The sequence below is a fragment of the Vollenhovia emeryi genome, unplaced genomic scaffold, assembly GCF_000949405.1.
Source record: "Vollenhovia emeryi isolate VEMERY1.0 unplaced genomic scaffold, V.emery_V1.0 DF939341.1, whole genome shotgun sequence".
In the NCBI taxonomy this organism is placed as follows: Eukaryota; Metazoa; Arthropoda; class Insecta; order Hymenoptera; family Formicidae; genus Vollenhovia; species Vollenhovia emeryi.
In genome coordinates this window covers 1-25,830 of record NW_011967025.1, presented here as the reverse complement: position 1 = coordinate 25,830, position 25,830 = coordinate 1, and the positions used below count along the sequence as shown (strand labels likewise).

At 35.6% G+C, this 25,830-nt stretch overlaps 6 protein-coding genes across 6 annotated transcripts; 2 read left to right on the top strand and 4 right to left on the bottom strand.

The window, feature by feature from the left end:
• Positions 1-36: 36 nt before the first annotated feature.
• LOC105558469 (cytosol aminopeptidase-like) lies at positions 37-3,799 on the bottom strand. Its single transcript, XM_012006171.1, has 5 exons — positions 3,557-3,799; positions 3,312-3,483; positions 2,099-2,720; positions 546-1,989; positions 37-273 (listed from the first exon to the last, which is right to left on the bottom strand). The coding sequence occupies exons 1-5, from the start codon at positions 3,797-3,799 to the stop codon at positions 37-39; spliced, it is 2,718 nt and encodes a 905-aa protein (XP_011861561.1).
• Positions 3,800-3,979: 180 nt separating this feature from the next.
• LOC105558468 (pyruvate dehydrogenase E1 component subunit alpha, mitochondrial-like) lies at positions 3,980-4,960 on the bottom strand. Its single transcript, XM_012006170.1, has one exon. It carries the CDS (start codon positions 4,958-4,960, stop codon positions 3,980-3,982), a length of 981 nt encoding a protein of 326 aa, XP_011861560.1.
• Positions 4,961-5,693: 733 nt separating this feature from the next.
• Positions 5,694-7,010, top strand: LOC105558467 (CDK5 regulatory subunit-associated protein 1-like). Its single transcript, XM_012006169.1, has one exon. It carries the CDS (start codon positions 5,694-5,696, stop codon positions 7,008-7,010), a length of 1,317 nt encoding a protein of 438 aa, XP_011861559.1.
• A 6,513-nt stretch (positions 7,011-13,523) lies between these two features.
• LOC105558466 (phenylalanine--tRNA ligase beta subunit, chloroplastic-like) lies at positions 13,524-16,271 on the bottom strand. The gene is made up of 2 exons (XM_012006168.1): positions 16,025-16,271; positions 13,524-15,835 (listed from the first exon to the last, which is right to left on the bottom strand). Exons 1-2 carry the CDS (start codon positions 16,269-16,271, stop codon positions 13,524-13,526), a joined length of 2,559 nt encoding a protein of 852 aa, XP_011861558.1.
• Positions 16,272-21,062: 4,791 nt separating this feature from the next.
• On the bottom strand, positions 21,063-23,039 carry LOC105558465 (propionyl-CoA carboxylase alpha chain, mitochondrial-like). The gene has a single exon (XM_012006166.1). It carries the CDS (start codon positions 23,037-23,039, stop codon positions 21,063-21,065), a length of 1,977 nt encoding a protein of 658 aa, XP_011861556.1.
• An 877-nt stretch (positions 23,040-23,916) lies between these two features.
• LOC105558464 (glutamate--tRNA ligase, chloroplastic/mitochondrial-like) lies at positions 23,917-25,338 on the top strand. The gene has a single exon (XM_012006165.1). It carries the CDS (start codon positions 23,917-23,919, stop codon positions 25,336-25,338), a length of 1,422 nt encoding a protein of 473 aa, XP_011861555.1.
• The last annotated feature ends 492 nt before the right edge of the window (positions 25,339-25,830 follow it).

Below are 25,830 nucleotides of genomic sequence, written 5' to 3'. Positions count from 1 at the left end.
ATTCTTTAGAATTAATAGTAACTTTAACCACAACTATTATATAGCTTCCCACTTTATAGGATTGCCGCTTACCTCATCTTCAACCAGATTGCCGTTGTCATATTGAGCAGACATATAATTCATGCGCGAGTCACGATCTATATATCTAACAGGTTTTACCGGTTTATCTTTATACATTTTTTGCTCGGCCTTCTTACGCTGAGTAGGGTTATTTTTACTAGCTGTTTTTGCTTTCCCACCTGCTGCCATATAAACTCCTAAAAACTTTTCATTCTATTTTAACACTTAAGTATATAGCGTCAATATTTAATAACTTTAAAATTTCAATAGATCTCTTATTATAATCATTGCTTAAATAAAAAGTTACTCCTTAATATCATTCCAGTGCTTGACCAGAAAAAAAGAAATATGCATCAGCTACTTTCATTTGCTGCGCCTCGAAAATAAACGTTCATGTAGCTGTGAGTCAAGCCATAAATCCAGTATAAAGACCTTTAATCATTGGCTTCGTAGTACTTTTCAATCAACTTATTAAGTAACCTTACGCCAAAACCTACTGCTCCTCTTGGACAAATGTCAGTACCTTTTTCATGCCAAGCAGTGCCTGCGATATCTAAATGTGCCCAGCAAGTTTCATTCACAAAACGCTGTAAAAACTGTGCAGCCATTATGCTATCTCCACCAGAGCCTGCAGGAGCGATGTTTTGAACATCAGCAATCAGTGAATCAATAATTTTGTCATAAGTTTCATTCATAGGAAAACGCCATAACTTCTCACTTACTTCATTTCCTGCATCAATCAGACGGTTTGCTAATTCATCATTATTTGAAAAAAGACCAGCATATTCGTTATTTCCAAGTGCAACCACTATAGCACCAGTTAAAGTTGCAAGATCAATCATAAATTTTGGTGAGAATCTGTCTTGCGTATACCATAAAGCATCTGCAAGTATGAGCCTTCCTTCTGCATCGGTGTTCAACACTTCTATCGTCTGTCCAGACATTGAAGTTACTACATCACTCGGCCTTTGAGCATTACCACCCACTGCATTCTCTGCAAGTGCAACCACGCCGATTGCATTTACTTTTGCTTTTCGTCCTGCTAAAGCATGCATCACCCCAACTACAGCAGCAGAGCCTGCCATGTCATATTTCATCGACTCCATACCACGTGAAGGTTTGAGTGATACTCCACCAGTGTCAAACGTTATACCTTTACCAACAAAAGCTATTGGCTTTTGTTCTTTAGAAGCCCCATTCCATTTTATCACTACTAATTTTGGTTCTTTACTACTTCCTTGTGCGACTCCAAGCAAGGCTCCCATTTTTTTCTCTTCCATCTGCTTTTTATCAAGCACTTCGATTTCAAGGCTAAGCTTAGTAAGTTCTTTTTTTATATGATCAGCATAGGATTCTGGATATAGAATGTTAGGAGGCTCTGTTATAAAAGAGCGCGCAAGGAATATACTCTCACCTTCTTGCCTTAAGTGCTCAAATGATCTTTCAGCATTACTTAATTGCTCATCTTTTACTAATACGGTAATTTCCTCTACCTCTGTAATTTTCTCATCCTTTTTAGTTTTATACTTATCAAACTTAAAACTACGCAGAAACGCACCATATGCAACATTTGCTGCACTACCTTCGATTAAAATCGCTGCTTTCTTAATTTTTAATCTGCTTAGCTCACAATATATTTTACCACCAATATTTAATTCTTTATTTTCATTCCATTCATCCTTCTTACCAAGTCCAACAACTACAACGTTTTTTCCTTCTGGTAAAATGGTAGAAGAAAATTCACCAAAGCTTCCATTAAAATCGCTAAATTGCTTTATATTATCTATGATCTGTTTTCCTTGCAAAACTCCGCCATCATTTACGGTTTCGTTGTCCTCAAATAAACCCATTACTATTGTTTTAAAGTCAGATGAAATTTTAGAAATTGTTATTTTCATTGCCGGCGTCTCCATTGCGAATAATTGTAAACTATACGTAAAGCATAATAGAAACATTAATAAGATGTTTTTCATATGCACTCTAAACATAATGATACTTAAGGTTATTGCGAATTCCCTTTGTATGCAAGCTTTTTTACCTTTTATTAGAGAACTTATTATATCCGCCCAAGGTAATGTTAAACGTATAGGTTTTTATGACCTGATCACTGTAAGTAAATGGTGTTATGAGAAGGCTTGCAAGCCCGTTACTAACAAAATCTTCAAGAACAGGATCAGCACAATTATCGCAATTATGGTCAGCAAAAAACATTTGCGTTGTGAATTCTGGAAAATCTGGATGTTGAACTAGAAAGTTAATATGTGGAGCTCTATCACCAATTTTACCAGGTGCTATCGTAATAAAATTATAATAGCCAAGATTATTCACTACAAACCTTCCTGATCCAGCAAAATTCGGATCGAGTTGATTATCCTCTATATTCTCATCGTAATGGTTCACGCCGCGTGAATTCGCGTGCCATATAGAAACTACAGCATTTTGTATTGGTAAACAGTTTATATCAGCAATTCTACCCACTATGTGTATTAATTTTCCTGTTGCACTATTTGGAGAACCAGGTTTCCTTCTTAAATTGTTTGAAGAGCTAAAATTTTTTGGTCTTGCATCAAGGTCATATATTTCTGGAGTTTCAATGCAGTTGAGCAAAACAGGATCAGCTGCAAATAGCGGCAAACTGAATACCATTTGTACTAAAAACGCTAATAAGATATTTTTCACATTCATTTCATTTATAATAGACTTCTTGCATAACCATATAACAAACTTTTATTGGGAATAGAAACAAAAAACTTGCTTGACACATTTTGCCAGCCCCCTTATCATGATAGTGAAGGTATTCAGTTATCTTCATCTGTGCAGATTAAACAGCAAGAAAACAACGTAGTTGGCGTCTTGTTTTTAATTTTTTGCACTATGTGCACCTTATGTCTTCACAACATTTCTGGGTTTTTACCTATATAAGCTGAAACGCGCTTATAAGTCGTTTAAGACAGTATAGTACGCCAATTTGCAGGATTAGAGAGTGACAACTAGCTAACGCGGGGTTTCTTTTGCCTTTTTTTCTGCTTAGTAAATTTCTTAAACATTTAAACTAAGGTGAGTTACGTTTAAAAGCAGCTAAATTGCAGTGTTTAAGATTTAAAAAACGCCAAATACTGAAAATAGACAATGACCAGGGCTTCTTTTGCCTTTTTTTTCGTTTGGTAAATTTCTTAAACATTTATAGCTAAACGACAACCGTCATCCCTGTAAAGGTCAAGTATCCCGCTACGTGTTAGCGGATGAGATACCGCGAATGAATCGCGGTATGACGGTCTGCGGTGGAACGACGGTTCGTGGCGGTATGACGGTTAAGCAATTCGTCATCCCGCAGCGGGATCTCTTGTTAGCGAATGAGATACCGCGAATGAATCGCGGTATGACGGTTAAGTAGGGTGTCATTCCAGCGCGTGACGCTGGAATCTAGTTTTCCATATAATCTCATCGAAAACGTTATGTTTTCACAACCACTTTCTATGCTAGTTTGCTTGCTTACAAGCAAACTTTTCTGGATCCCAGTGTCTGGGTACTGGGATGACATCATAGAGGCGCTGGCCTGACAAAGAAATAGGCACTGGGATAACGAGAAAGGAGCACTGAAATGACACCGAAGGGGCGTACTGGGATGACACCGTCTTGGATGGAAACCAGTGTCAGCTACTTTCATGACACCATTCTTTTTCCTGGATCCAAGTAGTCTGGGCACTGGGATGACGAGAAAGGAGCACTGGAATGACATCATAGGGGCTACTTTCATGACATCATTCTTTTTCCTGGATCCAAGTAGTCAGGGCACTGGGATGAAACCGAAGGGGCCACTCGGATGACAAGAAGAAGGCTACTTAGATGACGGGAGAATTGAATGACATCGTTTACTATACAATGTTTGTACAGTTCTGGATAAAAAAAAGAAGCCTACTTAGCTAACAAATTTATAAACATCAGTATACAACTCATCAACGCTTGGTTCTTTGCTATTTTTGGCAAAATCTTCCGACTTTTTTACTAAATCACGTACTTCCTTATCAATTACTTTACATTCTTCTTCTGAAGCAATTTTATTATCTATCATGTATTTCTTTAAAGTGCCTATAGGGTCATGATTTTGCTTCATATCTTCAACTTCTTCTTTTAAGCGATAAGTAGCAGGATCTGACATCGAATGGCCGCGATATCGATATGTCTTCATTTCAAGCAGGATAGGCCCTTTTCCGCCGCGTGTGTGTTCCGCTGCTTCGCTTGTAGCCGCATAAACAGAGAAAAAATCCATTCCATCAACTTGTTTTCCAGAAATACCAAAACTTTCTCCTCTTTTATATAACTCTGTTACTAAAGTTGATCTTTGCACAGAAGTTCCCATTGCGTATTCGTTATTTTCTATGATGTAAACCACAGGCAACTTCCACAAAGATGCCATATTAAATGATTCATATACTTGTCCTTGATTTGCAGCACCATCACCAAAATACGTGAATACCACATTATCTTTTTTCTTATATTTATTAGCAAATGCTATTCCTGTCCCAATTGGAACTTGTGCTCCCACTATTCCATGTCCACCGAAGAATTTTTTTTCAACGTCAAATACGTGCATCGAACCACCTTTACCTTTCGAGCATCCTGTTTCTTTGCCAGTGAGTTCTGCCATTACAACATTTGGGTCAGAATCACATGCGAGCATTAAGCCATGGTCTCTATAACTTGTGATAAAAGCGTCACCTAATTTTGATGCAGCTTGAGTTCCAACTGCAACTGCTTCCTGTCCTATTGATAGGTGACAGAACCCGCCTATTAATCCCATTCCATATAATTGGCCTGCTTTTTCCTCAAATCTGCGTATGAGTAGCATTTTCCTGTAGAACCCAATTATCTGTTCTTTAGTGAAATTTTCTGCTTTCATATTGGTTTCTTTTTCATTAAACTAAGATAATACCAGAAATTTTTAACATTTTATAATAAATCTCAATGGATTACTACCACTGGCTTGAGGCTTTTCACGTTATCTCCGCCATTATGTGGATGGCAGGAATGCTTTATTTACCCAGGCTTTATGTCTACCACGCAGCTGTAAAGCCGGGATCGGAAAATGATAGCTTGCTTCAAACGATGGAAAAGAGGCTACTTAGATATATCATAAACCCTGCAATGCTTTTCTCACTTGGTCTTGGAATTACATTAATGATTATAAGAGAAGCATATCGCGAAGGTTGGTTTCATGTGAAAGCACTAGCATTATTTTTTATGTTTGCTATTCATGGACTACTTGCAATGCATAGGAAAAGTTTTGCAATGGGTTCAAATGAAAAAAAACACGTTTATTTTCGTGTTTTAAATGAAGCAGTTACAGTATTGATAATAGTTATAGTTATTATGGTTGTTGTAAAACCTTTTTGACTGACCTTACCCAAAAAAAGCAGAAAGCTCGTATCTGTTCAGATGCATGGCTAATGTACAATACTGAAATAAAAATTCCAGTGTTTCCTTTCTTGTCATCCCAGTGCTTGACACTGGGATCTAGTTTTTCGTATAATTTTGTCAAAATCTATTGTGCTAGCAAGTTCACTAGCGTCACGCGCTGGTCTGTTAGACATTTACGTGTAGGGTGAAGAAATTTTGAAAAAGACATACCAAATATGAAAGGCCTATATATTAAAACTTACGGCTGTCAGATGAACGTTTATGACTCCGTTTTAATGGAAAATATAATTAAACCTTTGGGGTTCAACGTTGTTAGTGATGCAGAAAAAGCTGATTTGGTGATACTGAACACTTGTCACATTAGAGAGAAGGCAGCAGAAAAGCTTTATTCTGAGCTCGGGAAGATTCATTCGTCACGAAAAGAAATGACTATAGTGGTGGCTGGGTGTGTAGCGCAAGCAGAGGGAGAAGAAGTGTTCAGAAGGGCTCCTTTTGTTGATATTGTTGTTGGTCCGCAGAGTATCGCTATCTTACCGGAGCTGATAGTCAAAGCAAGCAGAAGTAAAGGTCATGTAATAAACACTGATTTTCCTGAAGTTGCAAAGTTTGATAAATTGCCAGATGAATGCTATGGCAATAGCCAGGGGTCTTCTGCGTTTCTTGCCATACAAGAGGGTTGTGATAAATTTTGTACGTTTTGTGTAGTGCCCTATACTCGTGGAGCCGAGTATTCACGACCAGTAAATGAAATATTCCGTGAAGCATTGAAATTAGTTGCAAATGGAGCAAAGGAAATCAATTTGCTTGGCCAGAATGTCAATGCTTACCATGGGAAATGCGAAGGGGAAGTGTGGGATTTAGGAAAATTAATTAGTCATATTGCTAAAATTGAAAAGTTAGAAAGAATCCGCTATACAACTTCCCATCCAAGAGATATGCACGAATCTCTCTACTTGGCACATGCGGAAGAACCAAAACTCATGCCGTTTGTTCACCTGCCTGTGCAGTCAGGTTCGAATAAAATATTGCACGCGATGAATAGGAAACACACTACAGAGGAGTATTTGGAAATAATAGATAGATTCCGCAAATTGAAAACTGAAATCGAATTTTCTTCTGATTTTATTGTTGGGTTTCCTGGAGAAACCGAAAAAGATTTTGAGGAAACTATGAAGTTAGTGAGAAAAGTAAAGTACGCTCAGGCTTATAGTTTTAAATATAGCCCAAGACCAGGAACGCCAGGAGCGGAAAGAAAAGATCAAATACCAGAAGATGTTAAAACAGAACGTCTTCTTCGTTTACAGAAACTAATTAGTAAGCAACAACTTGAGTTTAACCAGAGTATGGTGGGCAAAACTGTTCCTGCTTTGTTCAGTGATAAAAAAGGCAAACATCAAGCTCAAATTATTGGCAAAAGTCCATATATGCAATCGGTGTGCATTGATGATCCTAAAGGTAAATACAGGGACAAAATAGTAAACGTGAAAGTGTTGGAAGCTTGGCAAAATAGTTTGTTGGGGTGTACTGCCTAATAGGGCTATTTTTCAATGAAGAGAAAGTACTTCTCTATGTTGTTGTACAGAAGCACTTTACATAGTTTATTTCAAGTTTATCAACTATAGCTAAAGTAATTTAGGCTTACCGACAACCGTCATCCCGCTACTTGTTAGCGGGATCTAGAGATACCGTGACGATATGACGGTTAAGCTGAGATACCGCGAATGAATCGCGGTATGACGTGGGATTGTGTTAGCTATAGGGTGTGGGGTGCAGGAATAAGTTTGTTTCTTTTTGCATTTGTAATTTTTCAGAAAGCCCTATATTCTTTAGTTTTACATAGTGAACATGAAGTCAAAGCATTATCCTGATACAGTAAGTAGTCCTGATTTTTCGTCGTTAGAAAAAGAAATCATAAAATTTTGGCAGGAAAATAAAGTTTTTGAGCGGTCAGTTGGAGAACGTTCTAAGGATAATTGTTTTGTGTTTTATGATGGGCCTCCATTTGCAAATGGCCTTCCGCATTATGGACATTTACTCACTGGTTTTATCAAAGACGCATTTGCAAGATATCAAACTATGCTGCAAAAAAGAGTTGAACGTAGATTTGGCTGGGATTGCCATGGATTGCCGGCTGAGATGGGTGCAGAAAAAGCACTTGGAATATCTGGTAGAACTGAGATAGAGAAATTCGGCATTGAAAAATTCAATAACCATTGTCGTACTTCTGTAATGAGATTTTCATCAGAGTGGGAAAAATATGTCAATAGGCAGGCAAGGTGGGTGGATTTTCATAATGACTATAAAACCATGGATAAATCATTCATGGAGTCGGTCATGTGGGCATTTAAACAGATTTATGATAAGGGTCTAGTGTATGAATCAGTACGCGTTGTTCCATATAGCTGGGCATGCGAAACTCCATTATCCAATTTTGAAACAAGGCTTGATAACGCGTATAGAGAAAAGACTAGCAAAGCTGTAACTGTTGCATTTGAGCTTTTAGAAAACCCACAGCAGTTTAAAAGTGTATGTAAATTACTTGCTTGGACTACAACTCCTTGGACTCTTCCTAGCAATCTGGCATTGGCGATAGGAAAGGACATCAAGTATTGTGCAGTGTCAGTCCACTCTTTGGCAGCGCGTGACGCTGGAATCCAGGAAGGTAATAAATGTTTGCATGCTGAAGTGACATCAAATCAACCTAATGAAATATATATCTTTGCTGAAAGTTTCCTAGAGAAATTCATCAGCCATTGTAAGCAAAACAATATTCCATATGAAAACTGCAATATAAAACTTAAAGCGAATGATCTTGCAGGCCTTTCCTATAAGCCGCTGTTTGATTACTTTAAAGATACAAAGAATGCATTCCGTGTTTTTGTTGCTGATTATGTTACAGGAGAAGATGGTACTGGTGTTGTACACACTGCTCCTGGATTTGGTGAGGAAGATTTTTACCTTTGCCAAAGTCATGGTATTCCAGTTATTTGTCCAATTGATAACAGTGGAAAATTTACTGCTGAAGTTTCAGATTTGGCAGGGGTTCATGTTTTTGATACCAATGATACAGTAATAAAAAAATTGAAAGAACAAGGAAACTGGTTCAAAACTGAACAATATATTCACAATTATCCACACTGCTGGAGAACTGATACTCCTTTGATCTATCGCACTATGCCTTCTTGGTATGTTGCCGTTACAAAATTCAAAAGCAGAATGGTAGAGCTAAATAAGAGAGTTAATTGGATACCAAACCACATTAGAGATGGTCAATTTGGAAAATGGCTTGAAGGGGCACACGACTGGTCAATTTCACGCAATCGATTCTGGGGTACTCCGATTCCTGTGTGGCAATCAGATGATACAAGATATCCAAGAGTGGATGTATATGGTTCGATAGCAGAATTAGAGCAAGATTTTAACGTTAAAGTAGATGATTTACACAGACCATTTATCGATACTTTAATGAGGCCAAATCCCGATGATCCAACTGGAAAATCAGTTATGCGTCGTGTACCTGATGTGTTTGACTGTTGGTTTGAATCTGGCTCAATGCCATTCGCACAAGTTCACTATCCGTTTGAAAATAAGGAGTGGTTTGAAACTGCAGATTTTATCACTGAATACATAGCGCAAACCAGGGGGTGGTTTTATACGCTCTTTGTATTGTCCACTGCTTTGTTTGATAGGGAACCATTTAAGAACTGCATATGCCACGGTGTTGTTTTGGATGTAAAAGGGCAAAAATTGTCCAAGCGTTTGAATAACTATGCAGATCCAATGGAGGTTTTTGATAAATACGGTTCTGATGCACTGCGTTTTCTTATGCTGTCTAGTTCCATTGTTTGTAGTGGTAATTTGCTACTTGATAAAGAAGGAAACTCAATACGAGATGTTCTGAAAAACGTAATAAAACCTATTTGGAACGGTTATCACTTTTTTACCATGTATGCAAATGCAGATGGAATTAAAGCTGAAGTTTGTAAGGATTATCAAAGTACTATTGATCGCTACATGATTTCCAAATGTTTTGAAGCTGTAGAAAGTATCCAAACTTCTATGAACAGCTATAACTCCCAAGAGGCTTGCAAAATTCTGATAGACTTTTTTGAAGTGCTAAACAATTGGTACATTCGTCGCAACCGCGAGCGTTTTTGGAAAAGTGATTTGGATCAAGATAAAACTGACGCTTATAATGTTCTATATACAGTTTTTTATTACATACTTCGTGCTGCAGCTCCTTTATTACCACTTATAACAGAGACTATATGGCAAGGGCTTAAGTATGAAGAAACATCTGTTCATTTGGCTGATTTCCCACAATTAGAGAAGTTTGATAGTCAGCTCATTGCCAAAATGGATCTAGTGAGAGAGATATGTAACTCTGCACTCTCTATTAGAAACACGTTTAACATACGTATCAGACAGCCACTTGGTAGTATGATTGTTTATCATCAGTTTTCCTATGATTCTCTTAAAGATGAATACCAAGAGATAATAAGAGATGAGGTAAATGTAAAAGAGTTAGAAATAGTAAATGAGTTGAAAGAAGTTGCGTCACTAGAGTTAAAATTAAATTTTCCTATGCTTGGAAGAAGAGTTCCAGATAAAATCAAAAAACTAGTCCAATATGTCAAAGAGGGGAAATGGAAGCAAATTGAAAAAACTTACCCCGACGTCATCCCAGTGCTTGACACTGGGATCCAGATGCAGATTCCAGCGTCACGCGCTGGAATGACAGAAGGTTCTACAAAAGGTTCAATATTTTTAGGAGACGAGTCAGAAAATTACATTATAGAGAAAAGTGAATATGAACTATTATTAAAAGCAAACAGTGAATATTCTTCTGTATTTGATAACAATAAAGGGATTGTGATTCTGAGCACTGAGCTCAATGATGAACTAATTCTAGAAGGGCTTGCGAGAGATATTGTGAGGCTCATTCAAGAAACTAGAAAACAAGCTGATTTTCATATATCAGATAGAATTAGAGTAACAATCAAAACAGAAGATGAAAAAATTAAGGAAGCAATAACTACATGGAATGAATATATAAAAGAGCAGACTCTTTCTTTATCTTTAGAGGTTAATGTAAAAATCGGAACTGATTTCTATTTTAAAGGATATCAAGATTTGACAGTTGGTATTAAGTTAATAAAGTTGCAAAGTTACTAATGTTTATGCTATACTTAGGTTGCTTTTAGATAAGGTTATAATATGAATCAGGTTACTGCAGATGGTTATAAAGAAGTTGTTTATTTTAATAACAATAGTGGTGGTTTAGATAAAGTAAAATCTATTTCCAATGTTACTTTGGAAGAGGAAGAAGAGTTTTTTGATGCTATGGAAGAACAAGAGTCGATTTCCAATGTAGAAGAAGGAAATAATTTAGATCCTGTTACTTCAGAAGAGGAAGAGTTTTTTGATGCGTTAGAAGAACAAGAGCCGTTAGCTAATTTTAACGTTCCACTCAGTATATTTCATTATAAAGATTATAATTCTGACTTTTTTACCTCTTGGTATAATATGTCAAGCGAAATATTGAAAGAGATAAACAGAGCTTGCCCAGAGAAAAGAGTATTAAATTTAGCTCTGTCAGTTTTAATGCTTCCTTATATTGCTTTTACTGCACTGGGATTAGTCGTATGCAGTAGATTTAAAGCAAACAGCAAGAAACAAGAAGGTGTAGGGGAAGATAAGACAAAAAAGAGTGAAACTGGTGTACCAAAAAGATTGGCATATGGTGTTCTTGCTGCAATAGCAATTTTTGTTAATATGGCTGTACTTGTAGCCTTAGTTGTTCCTGCAACAATTGCTTTGGCTACTTTTTATCTTTTAAATAGGGATTTATCTCACTCTTTAGTTACTGCTCTTAAAATAAGTATGGGGCGGTATTCTAATAAGCATCAAAATATTGAGGTGTCTTTTCATGAAAAGGAAGTTCCTGGACCAAATATTGCGTGGGATATGGAAATAGAATTTCCACCGCAATTTAAACGATTGCTTAGAGATTTGTATGAAAATGAAAATAACAAGTGGTTTGATGTGACGCGGGATTCAGAGCATAGCATCGTACTGAAATTGTCAACTAACATCAATTTAAAAAATGATCTTAAGCCCTTACGCAATGAAATCAAGGATGTGCTTGCAACTTCTATTCAAGAATTTGCGAAGACTATGGAAGAACTGATAAAGCTAGAAAAGAAAGAGATTACATATGATAAACTGAAGGAATTGTTGAACGAGTTTAGAGTGAAAGTAGTAAATAGTATAGGTCCTAAATTGACAAGTCACTTAATACAAAATGCTTATCAAGTTGCCTTTATACAAGCAATTAAATTTGCACAAAAAAGAAAAGAAGATTTTTCATTAGAAGATGTGCTAAGAGATATATACGTGAAACAAGAGTTGGAGAGCCAAGGTAAGGAATTGCCAAGTGAAAAGGAAATGATACTAGAAGATCTAAAAAAAGCAGGAGCAAAAGTACCAGATAACTTGGACGATAGAGGGCTTCCTGTGTTTAAAGCAGAACGGGAACGGCTTAAAGAAAAAGGGGAAATAGCTGGAAGGACAATGATTGATATTTATAAGGGTATGTATCCTAAAGAAACAGCAGAAGCTTTACGTGAAGCTGAAGAGACGATAAAAGAGTTAAAAGGAATGGGAGAAGAAAGGTATAGAAAGATACATGAAGAATTAAAAGAAGTATACGAAAATAGAAAGGATAGTAACCTGAAAGATGATGCCTTAAAAAGAAGGTTAGAAGACCTTTTTAAATTTGAATATAATGATCAAGAGGTTGAGCGCAAGCTAATAAAATCAGTAATGAAAAAAGCTAAAGTTATGTTAAATCAATCAGGCGTACTTGATGAAAAGCGAGGCCTAATGGAACGATTAAAACAATCTATGCGGAACCTATTAGGTACACCCAATAAGGATAAGAATCTAATGGAACGGCTTGAAGATTTAGAAAAGGAGATAAAAATTCCTTTGAGTGAGGAAAATTTAAAAGAAGCTTCAGATAAAATAAATGACTTCATAAAAGAGGCGTATTTAGAAATAAAAAAATATAAAGTGCAAAGTTTATTTGAAGGACAAGCAAAGTATATGAAAGGTTTATGTGACCTATTAAAAGGAGATGCGCCAAGTCTAGTAGAAAGGATTAATGCGCACCGAGCGGAAACTGCAAAATGCTTAGAGCAACCTATATCGTTAAGAAAAGTAATAGAAGGAAATGAGGATTTAAATAAGTACTTAGAAGATGAGCGAAATAGAAAAGGAGAAAAGCATCCAGATACAAAATTAATACAGGAGCACTTAGAAAATAACCAAGAAATTCTAGAAGCATTAGAACAATTAGAGTTAGAAAAAGAAAGATTATTGATAAATAAAAAAGCAACAAATGATTACAGAGAAGAACTAGAATCTCGTGAAAAAATAAAATTTGCAGTAATAGAGGATAAGTTGTTGGGGGTGCTCAAGCAAGAAACTTTTGATGAAAAAGAAATCAAGAAATTATTCGAGAAAGCAGAACTGGAGTACTGTTTAGCAGAAAAACGCATCAAATATCCTGTAATTAAAACAAAAGATAATATCAAGCACTTTTGTCAAGATTTATTATCTCCTCTGGTAGACAGGTTAGCGAACCTTATAATAAATAATGTACCAAAAGATAATGAGAGTGGTTTGTGGAGGTTTTGGGACTCTCTCAAAGTTGGTGTTAATTATAATGTGATTGGATGGTCAGCTACCGTAAACAAAGATAATAGCACAGAAGGGAAAGCGTTAAGTGTGGTACGTGGTGCTCATAAAGAAGTAGAGACATTTCTTCAACATTTTCAGTCAAGTTATGAAGAAATCGGAACTTTTTTAGGTAGTTTATTTTCTGATGATGGGGTAACATTTAAAAATGATGTATGGCCTAAAGTAGAAGAGCATTTACATGGAATGTGGGATAGATTTTTTAAGGATATTGAATTCAAGATTGGAAATAGATTGGATGAAGTAAACGTGACACAGCAAAATCAGGAAACTGTGATTACTGCTTAATTATGAGCTCTCAAAGTTCCTTTTGTACTTTCACACACTAAGTTAACTATCATATTTGATTCCTTTTGGATTTCCTTTTCAGTTAAAGTGTGAGTTGGAGAGCAGAAAGTAACTGATAATGCTATAGACATCTTGTTCGGCTCTATGTTACTTCCATGGTATACATCGAATATCAAAACTTCTGTGATGAGCTCTGAGCTTTTTTTTACCACATTGATTATGTTACCTACTTTCACATCCTTATTTACAATAAATGCAAAATCACGTTTTACACTTTGGTATTTATAATCGATAAATTTCTTTCTACTTACAGGTAAATTTTCAATATTTTCTAATATCACCTCAAAACCTACAACTTTTTGCTTGATGTCAAAAAGATCTAATATATTAGGATGCAACTCTCCAAAATAACCTGCTACTTTATTCTTAAAAGAGAGAGTGCCTGACTTTCCTGGGTGGTAATGTTCTTTTTCTGCTCTCTCTATCGTTAAATTATCGCAATTGACGTTAAAAAACTCCAAAGCTGCTATGCAATCAGCCTTTGCGTCAAAAACATCTACTTTCCTATCAGTATTATAATGGTTTCGCGGTAGATTATTTCCTGTTCTTATTCCACTTAAAACATGTTTAGACTGAGCTTCACCATCATAAATCGGCCCAATTTCGAAGATTGCAAGATCAGGTACTCCATGGGCAATATTATCAGCAATGACTTGCAATAAATTTGGCATAATACTTGGTCTCATCATATTAAAGTTATTGTTAAACGGATTATCGATGATAAATAACTTATTCGAGTAACCAAATTTTTCAGCTGTTGATTCACTCATAAACGACCAGGTTAGCACTTCATGAAACCCTCTGTTTGTCATCAAAATACGCAAATTGTCGTATGTACTATCTACGTCTTCAACATTGTTTGGTAGTGGTTCTTCTTTTATTTTGTCATAGCCGTATATCCTTGTTACTTCTTCAATTAGGTCAGCAGGTATGGTTACGTCTGCTCTCCAGCTTGGTACTTGTATGTTCCAATTCCCTTCGGTTTTTTTTTCGACATTAAATCCTAGCTTTGTTAAAATATTGAATACTTCATCAGGTAATACGAATACACTTCCAAGTTTATTTACGTCTTGATAATCAAAATTTATTTTGGTATCAGCCTTGTTCAGATTGCCAGCAGACACTACGCTTGAGATCTCTCCACCGCATAACTCCAAAATCATTTTAGCTGCAAGGCTTAGTCCATCAAGGGTAAATTCATGGTCAACCGAACGTGCAAACCTGTAACTTGAGTCTATGGAGATGCAGAACTGCCTTGAAGATTTAGTGATAGAAATAGGATCAAACCAAGCAGACTCTAAAAAGATATCAGTAGTTTCAAGAGTACATTCACTGCACTTTCCACCTATAATTCCAGCAACTCCATGAATATTTTTACTATCAGAAATAACGCTTGTGTCCGTGTTTAATAAGTATTCTTTACCGTTCAAATCAGCAAATTTTTCTCCGTCGTTTGCTTTGCGTACTGTGAGCTCTCCTTCTATTTTTTTTGCATCATACGCGTGCATTGGACGGCTGAAAGATATCATAATATAGTTAGTAATGTCAACTATTGCAGAAATGGAGCGCATTCCTATCGATTTGAGCCTATCTTTTAACCATTTTGGGCTTTCTTGATTTTTTACATTGGCGATGTATATTCCACTAATAAAACTTTCCCCGTCAGTAACTTCAACATCGATTGGTGAATTTATGGAGTTGGTAAGTTGTGGGATACTTAAAGTCTTTAATGTCCCAATTCCAGTTGCAGCAAGGTCGCGAGCTATTCCATAAATGCCTAAGCAATCTCCACGGTTTGGAGTAACATTTATATCAATTACAGGGTCACAATTGAAAAATTTATCCCCTACTTTATAATCATCAGAAAGCTCGATTATTTCTTCACTTTTCTCTTGAATCAGCGCAAGTTCAGAAGCAGAGCAGAGCATCCCTTCACTTAGCACTCCTCGTATTTTTGTGGGCTTGATTGTGAAATCACTTTCTGGCAATGTGCTACCAAGAGATGCAAGCACAGTTTTCATACCTTCTCTAACATTGTTTGCTCCGCAAACTATTTGTAGAATTTTACTCCCGTCATCTACTTTACATAATTTTAATTTATCAGCATTTGGATGCTGTATCACCTCTAATACTTCTGCAACAATAAAACCAGCTAATTTGGTATTGTCGATCACATCTTCTACTTCTAACCCTATGTGAGTTAACTTATCGGTAATTTCTTCTAAACTAGCATTGGTTTCTAAGTGTTCTAATAACCAAGATAATGTGAATTTCATGAACCTTGAAAGAAATAAAAGAGTTATTGTAATATAAAATGTAGTGCTTTTAAAGCTTGTTGTAATGGAATAAAAGGTAACTTCTACATCATAAACAAGGATGCAGAAGTTTTTGTAATTTTATATATTATTGTAGAGAGAATTTATCTTCTCGATATCACCTTTTAAGTCTATCTCCATAGAGAGCTTAAGATTCATATTGTGGTTATCTTCATGGGAGTTATGAATGTAACCATCAATAGTTAAGTTCCCTATCATATTATGGCTTTTATCTAGTATTTCGCTTCCCATTTGATAATGGCCAGTATATTCGTTAAAGGAGCCATCTGTTAGTTTAATGTATCCACTACCAAATTCCTGCTCTAAATTTAAAGGATGATGAGTGTTAATAAAATCTATTTCGTTCATAATAATACCTCACTAAAAATTAAATTATAATTAAAATAAGATGTTAAGTCAAGATATTGAATGATTTAATAAGATTAGTAAGTTTTAAAATACAGAGCTGACTGTAATTAACACTTTAATTACATATTTTGTTAATGTATCAATGTTATAACAATACAGAGCCTTATCTTAATTCTTGACATTGTCCTATAAAATTCATACTTTATTTACTGTTTATAGTTCAGATTAAAATGGCATTAAATCCACTGGAACAGTTTAAAGTATATACAATAATAGAGTTACCTAGGTTATTTGGGTATGACGTAAGCTTTACCAATTCATCTCTTTTCATGATGATTTCGGTGATATTGGTGATACTCTTTTTGCTTTTTGGAATAAAGAAGGGGTCAGTAATACCAGGATATTTGCAAGCTGCAGTTGAATATGTATATGATTTTGTTGTTTCAATAATAGAAAATAACACTGGAAGCAAAGGCTTGCAGCACATTCCATTGATATTCACAGTATTTATTTTCATTTTATCATGTAATTTGGTTGGTGTTCTTCCTTATAGTTTCACGGTCACAAGTCATGTGATAGTCACCTTCGCTTTATCGATGGTGGTTTTTATTTATATAACGATTGCTGGATTTAAAGAAAGGGGAGTAGAATTTTTACGCATATTGCTACCAAAAGGAACTCCTTTGTGGCTTGCACCTATAATAATTATTATTAAGTTGTTTGCTTATTTAGTAAGGCCGGTTAGCCTATCAATAAGGCTTGCAGCAAATATGATTGCTGGTCATACAATCATCAAAGTGATAGCAGGGTTTATTGTAAATATGAACATATTTTTCACTCCTGCGCCGTTTTTGTTCATAATTGCATTGATAGGATTTGAAGTATTTGTTGCAATTTTACAAGCTTATATATTTACTATATTAACATGTGTATATTTGTCAGATGCAGTAAAGTAATTGACTTCCTTGTAGAATATTTTACAATTATATTATAAAGAAATAATTAAAGGTAATATATGGATTTAGTAGCTTTAAAGTTTATAGCAATTGGTTTAGCTGTGTTTGGAATGCTCGGTGCTGGTTTAGGTATAGCTAATATCTTCTCTGCTATGTTAAATGGGATTGCGAGAAACCCTGAATCAGAAGGTAAAATGAAAAGTTATGTTTATATTGGTGCTGCCATGGTTGAAATCATGGGATTGCTTGCGTTTGTACTTGCAATGTTATTAATATTTGTTGCTTAACAGATGCCACAGCTTGATGTTTCAACCTTCTTTTCTCAAGTTTTGTGGTTTTTAATTTTTTTCTCTTCACTTTTTTTCGTAGTAAGTTGTTTATTTTTACCAAAGTTAGATGAAATAATAAGCACTAGAAGTAAAGAAGTATTGGGTTCTTTTAATAGTTCTGTTCATCTTTTAAGACTTACGGAAGATCAGATTGCCAAGTATAATGCCGCTTTAAACCAAGCTAGAATACAGGCAAAAAAAATCATAGATGATGCACTTGCTCAGGTAGAAGAAATGAGAGCTAATGTTAAGAATATATTAGAAGAGGAAGACAAAAAAAAGAGCAAGCTTATTGAAGAAAAAGTGGCAGAATTTAAATCTGAATATACTGACCAGTTAAAACAAATGGCTACTAGTATTGCTTTAATTTATTATACTAAATTGACCAACTCTGAAATTGAAGAGGAGTTTGTTGCTGATTTGGTGTCCAAAGAATTTTAGGGGTTTTTATGTCTACATCACTGATTATCGGTCTTGCCTTCTTGGTAAGTTTTGTCCTTTCGTATAAATTGCTAAAGAAAGTGATAAAAAATGCGCTTAACAATAAGCGTAACAAAAGCAAATTTTCAAGTGAAGAAACTGAAAAATTCAGGAAAGATATGTTGGAGTATTACAAAAAATCTTCTAAAAAATACAAAGAATTAGATGCAGAAGTTAATAAAATGATGAATGAAGCACTTGATAAAGCTAATAGTATCATTAAGCACAATAGACAGCAGCTAGATCAGACATTAGATGACAATGCCCATTCTAACTTGAAGAAAGTCACTGAGCAAGTTGAAAAAGCTCTTGGAGATTTACAGACTAACACAGCGAATATAGCTGCTGATGCTGTAAAAAAAATAATGCATGAACGTAAAGATGATAAGCGTAGTAGCGAGGTCATATCTTCATTTTCACGTGACTTAAATAAAAAATTGCATTAGGTTTAATGCAACAATTGCCTATACTTCAAGCTGATAATGTAGAAAAAATTAAGTTTGATTCTAGTTTGTGCAAAGAGCCAGAGAAACTTTTTTACTATAAATTTAATATAATTCCTTGGCAAAAATTAAATAATACTACTTTTTTTATGGTTGAAGACACAAGCCGAGATATCAACCGTTGGGTCGAAGCTCATTACGGTATTGACTATGTATTAATAAAAGTGGATAGCGAACAGATTTTAAATCTTCTTAACTCGCACTTTGGTATTTCAGAATTTGCAAGCAACTACTTATATTACAAGAATCCTAATTTTTCAGCTAAAAGCATTAAACTAAGCTCAATATTTTTTGCTTCTTTCTTTATTGTAACTTCAATTTTAACACTAACAGAGAAATATACATATTTTGCTTTGATGTTGATATTTATAATCGGATGTTCTAGTTATTTATTCAAGTTTATAGCTACAATTTTTAACTTATATGAAACCTCCAATCAAAAAGTGGATTATAGTAAACTGAATGAAGAAGATTTTCCTATATATACTATTTTATTGCCTGCTTTTAAAGAAAGCGCAGTGATAGAGCAATTGATCGAAAGCATTGAAAGTTTGGATTATCCAAAGTCGAAATTAGATGTAAAGCTTCTGGTAGAAAGTGAAGACCAGGAAACGCTAGCAGCTATAGAAAAGTACACTTTACCACAGTATTTTGAAGTAATAAAAGTGCCTCATTCTTTGCCTAGAACAAAAGCCAAGTCATGCAATTATGCTATGAGCTTTGCTAGAGGAAAGTATGCAGTAATATATGATGCAGATGATAAACCAGACCCATTGCAGTTAAAAAAAGCACTGATTGAATTTAATAAGGACGACGATAAGCTTGCCTGTGTACAGGCGAAATTAAATTACTACAATTGTGATTATAATTTTCTCACAAAATTCTTTTCTCTGGAGTATATGAACTGGTTTCAATACTTATTGCCTGGATTCCAAAAAATGAACATACCGATACCTTTGGGTGGTAGCAGTAATCATTTTTCAGTAAAAATTCTAAAAGAAGTGTTTTTCTGGGATGCTTATAGTGTTACCGAAGATGCTGACCTTGGTTTGAGACTTGCGCAAATTGGATATAAAACCAGGATGATTGACTCAGAAACATTGGAAGAGTCACCAATTGCTGTATTTGCTTGGATTAAGCAAAGAGCGCACTGGATCAAAGGCTATATGCAAACTTATATTGTTCATTTAAAAAATATAAAGTCTCTTTATAAACACACTGGATTTAAGGGAATTTTGCTATTGAATCTTTTTGTTGGCTCTGCAGCTTTTATATTTTTTACTACTCCATTTTTACTGCTTTCATTGATATTAACTAAAGTTTTAAATGAATTATTTTTGTACTACTTTGTAGTGGTATACGTTACTAACCTGATTCTTTTGGTAATAGCTGTCAAACAGCAAAAGATGCCTTTTTATTTTTATATAGTATCGATATTTTTTCCGGTCTATAGTCTGCTACGTAGTATTGCAGCTTTTCTTGCCTTGTGGGAATTTATTCTTTACCCTGAGCGATGGAACAAAACTCAGCATGGTTTATGGAACAAAAGCAATCAAAACCTGTAGCTATTTGGCTTTTTCTCTGCTGTATTATGGTAATTTTCATGGTGGGGATTGGTGGATTTACCAGACTTTCAAAAGCAGGATTGTCAATCACGGAGTGGAAACCCATCACTGGAACATTGCCACCACTGAGTGGACAAGATTGGCTACAAGAAAAATTAAAATATGAAACTACACCTGAGTATAAAGCATTTAACTATGGTATGAGTATGGAGGAATTTCAGGCTATATACTTAATAGAATATGTACACAGATTGGTTGCAAGACTAACAGGTTTAGTTTTTGTCCTGCCATTTATATATTTTACATTAAGAAGAAAAATATCTAAAAAGGTAGTAATAAGGCTATTTATGGCATTATTATTTGGAGCTTTACAAGCTTTTGTTGGTTGGTATATGGTTAAAAGTGGTTTAGTAACTGAACCTCATGTTAGCCACTATAGGCTTGCACTTCACTTATTATTAGCATTAATTGTCTTTGCATTATTGTCATATCAATTTTTTGATTACCAAATCAGGCCAAAGCAAACTAAACTTAAGATTAGTAGTGACACTATATACTACGCAGGAACGATTTTGGCCCTAATTGTAATGCAAATAATTTTCGGTGCGTTTGTTGCGGGATTAAATGCTGGTTTGATTTACAATACCTTTCCACTAATGGACGGACAAATCATTCTAGAAGATTTATTTTTCTTACACCCTATATGGCTGAATATCTTTGAGAACAGAGCGACAGTGCAATTTATACATCGAGCACTGGCATTGCTAATACTAGCTTTGGTAGTAATACTCACAGTAAAAAATGCTAGCGTAAAACCGGTATATATTATGCTGTTCTCCGTTATCATTCAGATCATTTTGGGTGTAATTACTCTATTATTGCACATACCAATAGCCATTGCCATAGCTCATCAACTGTTTTCATTTATCTTGTTTGGGTCAAGTTTATACTTCTTGTGTTATTTAAGAAAGCAGACTACATCACCAATCTGCACATTTTTTCCTTCTTGAACGAGAATATTTTTTATCACCATTGCTGCTTCAGCACATATGATATTTTCCATTTTCATTGCCTCCACCACAAATAAAGGTTGTCCTATTTCCACCTGATCTCCTATATTTACGTGCAACTTAACTAATAAGCCAGATATTGGGGATTTTACAGTATCTACTGAAATCCCTTCTGTTTCATTATTTAGCATTAACCTACTTAATTCAGCTACATTAGGCTTAAATATACAACACTCAGCTTTCATGCCTGCATGTCTTATGAAGTATTTGCTGCCTTGTTTTTCTACTTTAAGTGTTATATCGGTATCATCGTTAATCGTGATGTTTAGCAACCTATAACTTGATTTCCACTTGCCTACTACAGAGTATGTATTGTGGTTATATACTGTTGTTAATATATTATCTTGGTACTTTGCGTCTACAGAGTACTTATTGTCATTTATTACAACTACAAGCGTTTCATTCACTGCTTTGTGATGGTACCTTTCTTCATTTTCCAAATGAACATATAACGCAGTGAAAATAAATATTTTAATATACTCCTCTGTAACAAAATCACCGTGAAACCCACTAGAGTAATGGTCTGGAATGAATCTCGTGTGGAGCTTTGCTGCAATAAAATTTGGGTGATGGAAGATGGATTCTAGAAATTCTATATTATTTGTTACTCCTTCTATATAGCATTCAGACAATGCTTTTTGCATTCTGCTGATCGCTTCTACTCTATCTTTTCCATATGTTATAACTTTTGCAATCATTGAGTCATAGAACGTGCTAATTTCTGAACCTGCAGCGACTCCATCATCTATTCTTACATAATCATTTTCACCCGGTTTATCGTAATATTTTATTCTTCCGCTGGAAGGGAAAAATTTCTTCGATGGGTCTTCAGCACAAATTCTACTTTCTATTGCAGAACCAGTAAGTTTAATATCATCCTGATTGAATCTCAATTTCTCTCCACAGGAAGTTCTAATCATTTCTTCTACTATGTCTATTCCAGTTATAAATTCTGTTACTGGATGCTCAACTTGCAATCTCGTATTTACCTCAAGAAAATAGAAGTTTTGGTCTTTATCTATAACAAACTCAACAGTGCCTGCTGAAAAATAGCCAACTTGCTTTGCCAGAGAAACACATTGGACATACATTTTTTGTCTTACTTCTTCACTAATGAATGGACTTGGCGTTTCTTCCATTATTTTCTGGTTATTCCTTTGTATCGAGCATTCTCTTTCTCCAAGACAAACTATATTGCCATATTTATCTGCTATGATTTGTATTTCAATATGTCTTGGCAACTCTATATATTTCTCTATAAAGATACTGCCATCCTTAAAACTTTTCTCTGCTTCATTTGTGGCTGATGTAAATGCTAGTTCAATTTCTTTTTTGGAGTTTACAATTCGCATTCCTTTGCCACCACCGCCTGATGCAGCTTTGAGCATAACGGGAAAACCAACCTCTTTAGCAACTTGAGCTGCGTGGGCAGCATCGCTAATCTTACCCATATATCCTGGCACTACATTCACTCCAGCTTTTCTTGCTGCTTCTTTTGCTGTTATTTTGTTGGCTGTAACTTCTATTGTTTCTGCACTTGGCCCGATGAAGTCTATATTGTGTTTTTGCAGAGCACGTGGAAAATCTGGATTCTCTGCTAAAAAACCATAGCCAGGATGAACTGCCTGCGCACCTGTTTCAACTACTACTTCACATATTTTTTCAATGTTTAAATAACTGAGGCAAGATGGCGAAGGGCCAATATATCTTGACTCATCTGCTTGTCTTACATGCACAGAATTTACATCTGCATCCGAATATACGCACACACAAGATATACCCATCTTATGGGCAGTTCTGATAATCCTGCAGGCAATCTCCCCTCTGTTTGCTATTAAAATCTTACTGTACTTCTTTTCTGTCATCTTATCAGTATACTTTCTTAGCTTGAGAAAGTAAATTTCTATATCATTGTCTGCAGGTAATTTCTAGCTTCATGCTGCAGCTAAACCACCATCTAAAAGTTGCATAACATCAGGATCTGTCACTATAGTACTTTCATCATACAAGCCATATATCCCGTTACATGCCTTAAACAACAAACATGTAGATCCCCCAGAAGCTATTGTAGCTACTGAAGCTAGTGCAAGAGATTGAGAAACCAAAAATAAAAAGTACAAGGATAAACACAAGGCAGCAATACACGCTATAGCTCCCATTATGTATAAGCACAAATGAAATTTTCTATTACATATAAAACCGCCCTTTATACCTGCGATTTGCTTAGCTTCCTCCCGTTCTGCAGCATTTAAAAAATAAAGAGGAGCTACCGCTACTCTCCCATGAAGAATGCAGCTTTTATCGCAGAGTGCATCTTTAATATATTTTTTATTACGTTTAAGTTCCTCTTTTAATCTTTCTGATTCTTTCCAATCTTTAGCTTCTTCTGCTTTTTTAGTTTTTCGATCAGCTTCTACCTCTAAGTCCTTCACAATCTCTTTTAATGCAGATAGCAGTATTCTGTTCCTTGCTGCTATATGAAATGGATTATTTCCATTTCTGTCACGCATAGTTACAGAAGCAATGTTCTCTTTGCAAGCCCTGACAAATTCACCTCTATCTTTTCTTCTCGCAATTTTAAACAAGTCACCCATAACTTACCTAACTATTTAACCAATAATAAATTATACAACACAACTTATTGAAAATAAATAAAATTTAATCTCTCAGGATAAATAAATTCTACATTGTTACAAACGTAGATTTTGGGTATCATAGCCTATACTTTACTGTAACAATAACATGCCAGACGTAGTCACTAGATTCGCTCCATCACCAACAGGGTTTTTGCATATTGGTGGGGCTCGTACAGCTTTATTTAATTGGCTCTATGCAAAGCATCATGGTGGCAGGTTTTTGCTAAGGATTGAAGACACCGACAGAAAACGTTCAACACAAGAAGCAATTGATGCAATTATAGAAGGGCTAAAATGGCTTGGTGTGAGTTATGATGGAGAAATAGTATATCAGTCAAAAAGAATAGAGCGGCATAAAGAAGTAGCAAACCTTTTAGTTGAGAAGGGTAGGGCGTATCACTGTTATTGCCCTGAGACAGAAAGGAAAATAAAAGCGAGAGAAGAGGGCAAGATATACAAGCATAAATGTACTACAAAACCTCCTTCTTGTCATCCAAGTAGCCGACACTGGGATCCAGAAGAAAATATGTGGTCACGCGCTGGAATGACATCGGGTGTGAGGTCAGTTATCCGTTTCAAAGTGCCAGACTCGCAAGAGATCGTCATTGATGATAAAATATACGGCCAAATCAAAGTAAATAGCGAGCAGCTTGATGATATAGTGATCTTACGCTCTGATAACACTCCAACATATATTTTTGCCGTAGTGGTTGACGATCATGATGCTGGAATAACTGATGTAATACGTGGCTCTGACCATCTCACTAATACCTTTAAACAACTGCTAATATACCAGGCTCTTGATTTTGACATTCCACGCTTTGCACATGTGCCGCTTATCCATGGGGAAGATGGGAATAAGCTATCCAAAAGGCATGGTGCCACAAGCGTTTGCGATTATGAAAAGATGGGAATATTGCCGAAAGCGATGCGTAATTACTTGCTGAGACTTGGCTGGAGTCACGGCAACGATGAGATTATTAGCGATGAGCAAGCAATAGAGTGGTTTAATTTAGAAAGTATTGGTCGTTCACCTGCACGGCTAGATTTCAAAAAACTGGAGCATTTGAATAACCACTATATTAGTAATATGAGCAATGAAGATATTCTGACTCTAATGCTTAGAGAAAATACTCTAACTGACAAAAAAAAGGGCTATTTACTGCAGGGACTGACAGAGCTGAAAAAAAGAGCAAACTACCTGACCGGATTATTGGATTTAGCAAAATTTTATATTCAAGATCCGCCACTTGATTTAAGTGAAGAAGCTTGTCAAATTGTCAAATCTAACCTCAATGTAATTAAGTTACTCGCATCATTTCTGTCAAAGATCGGTGATGAAAATTGGAATAAGGGTTTTTTATCTTCTCAGATCAAGGAATGTGCAAAATCACATGATATGAAAGTAAGCGGTGTATACCACTCATTACGTGCCCCTATAACTGGAGTAATGGATGCACCTGGAATCATCGATATCATGGTGATTCTTGGTAAAGACGAGTGTATAAGAAGGTTACAAGCAATTTAAATGAAATAAGAAAATTACTTGACAAGCCTCGCCAACCCCCTTATTGTAGTATTAAGGGTGTTTATGACTCAAAACTTGTTTTTGACCTGCAGGCTCAATGACAAAATTCAGTAAAAAACTCAGAGTATTTATTGGCGGATTACATAAAATTATAGCGGCTGCATGTCTTTTTTATTTTTTCTACATTCAGCCAAATCGCGCTTAAACTAAGCGTTAGCACATTATTACAGCGCCACTTACAGTAATATAGAGTCAAAACTCGCTACTCGGGGCTTCTTTTGCCTTTTTTTATTTGGTAAATTTCTTAATATTTGTAGCTAAACGACAACCGTCATCTCGCTACTTGTTAGCGGCTAAGAGATACCGCGAATGAATCGCGGTATGACGGTTAAGTAATTTGTCATTCCGCTATGTGTTAGCGGATGAGATACCGCGGCGGAATGACGGTCTGCGGCGGAATGACGGTTAAGCAATTCGTCATCCCGCTACGTA

Bases quoted from the DNA above. Each gene is read 5' to 3' on its own strand.
- LOC105558469 (XM_012006171.1), bottom strand. From the start codon at position 3,799: ATGTCATTCCAGTGCTCCTTTCTCGTCATCCCAGTGCCCAGACTACTT. The intron at 3,484-3,556 runs GTAAGCAAGCAA...ATGGAAAACTAG, and splicing joins GGATCCAGAAAAGTTTGCTT to ATTCCAGCGTCACGCGCTGG. The intron at 274-545 runs GTAAGGTTACTT...GTGTTAAAATAG, and splicing joins GAGGAGCAGTAGGTTTTGGC to AATGAAAAGTTTTTAGGAGT.
- LOC105558468 (XM_012006170.1), bottom strand. From the start codon at position 4,960: ATGAAAGCAGAAAATTTCACTAAAGAACAGATAATTGGGTTCTACAGG.
- LOC105558467 (XM_012006169.1), top strand. From the start codon at position 5,694: ATGAAAGGCCTATATATTAAAACTTACGGCTGTCAGATGAACGTTTAT.
- LOC105558466 (XM_012006168.1), bottom strand. From the start codon at position 16,271: ATGAACGAAATAGATTTTATTAACACTCATCATCCTTTAAATTTAGAG. The intron at 15,836-16,024 runs GTGATATCGAGA...CTTGGTTATTAG, and splicing joins TATGGAGATAGACTTAAAAG to AACACTTAGAAACCAATGCT.
- LOC105558465 (XM_012006166.1), bottom strand. From the start codon at position 23,039: ATGACAGAAAAGAAGTACAGTAAGATTTTAATAGCAAACAGAGGGGAG.
- LOC105558464 (XM_012006165.1), top strand. From the start codon at position 23,917: ATGCCAGACGTAGTCACTAGATTCGCTCCATCACCAACAGGGTTTTTG.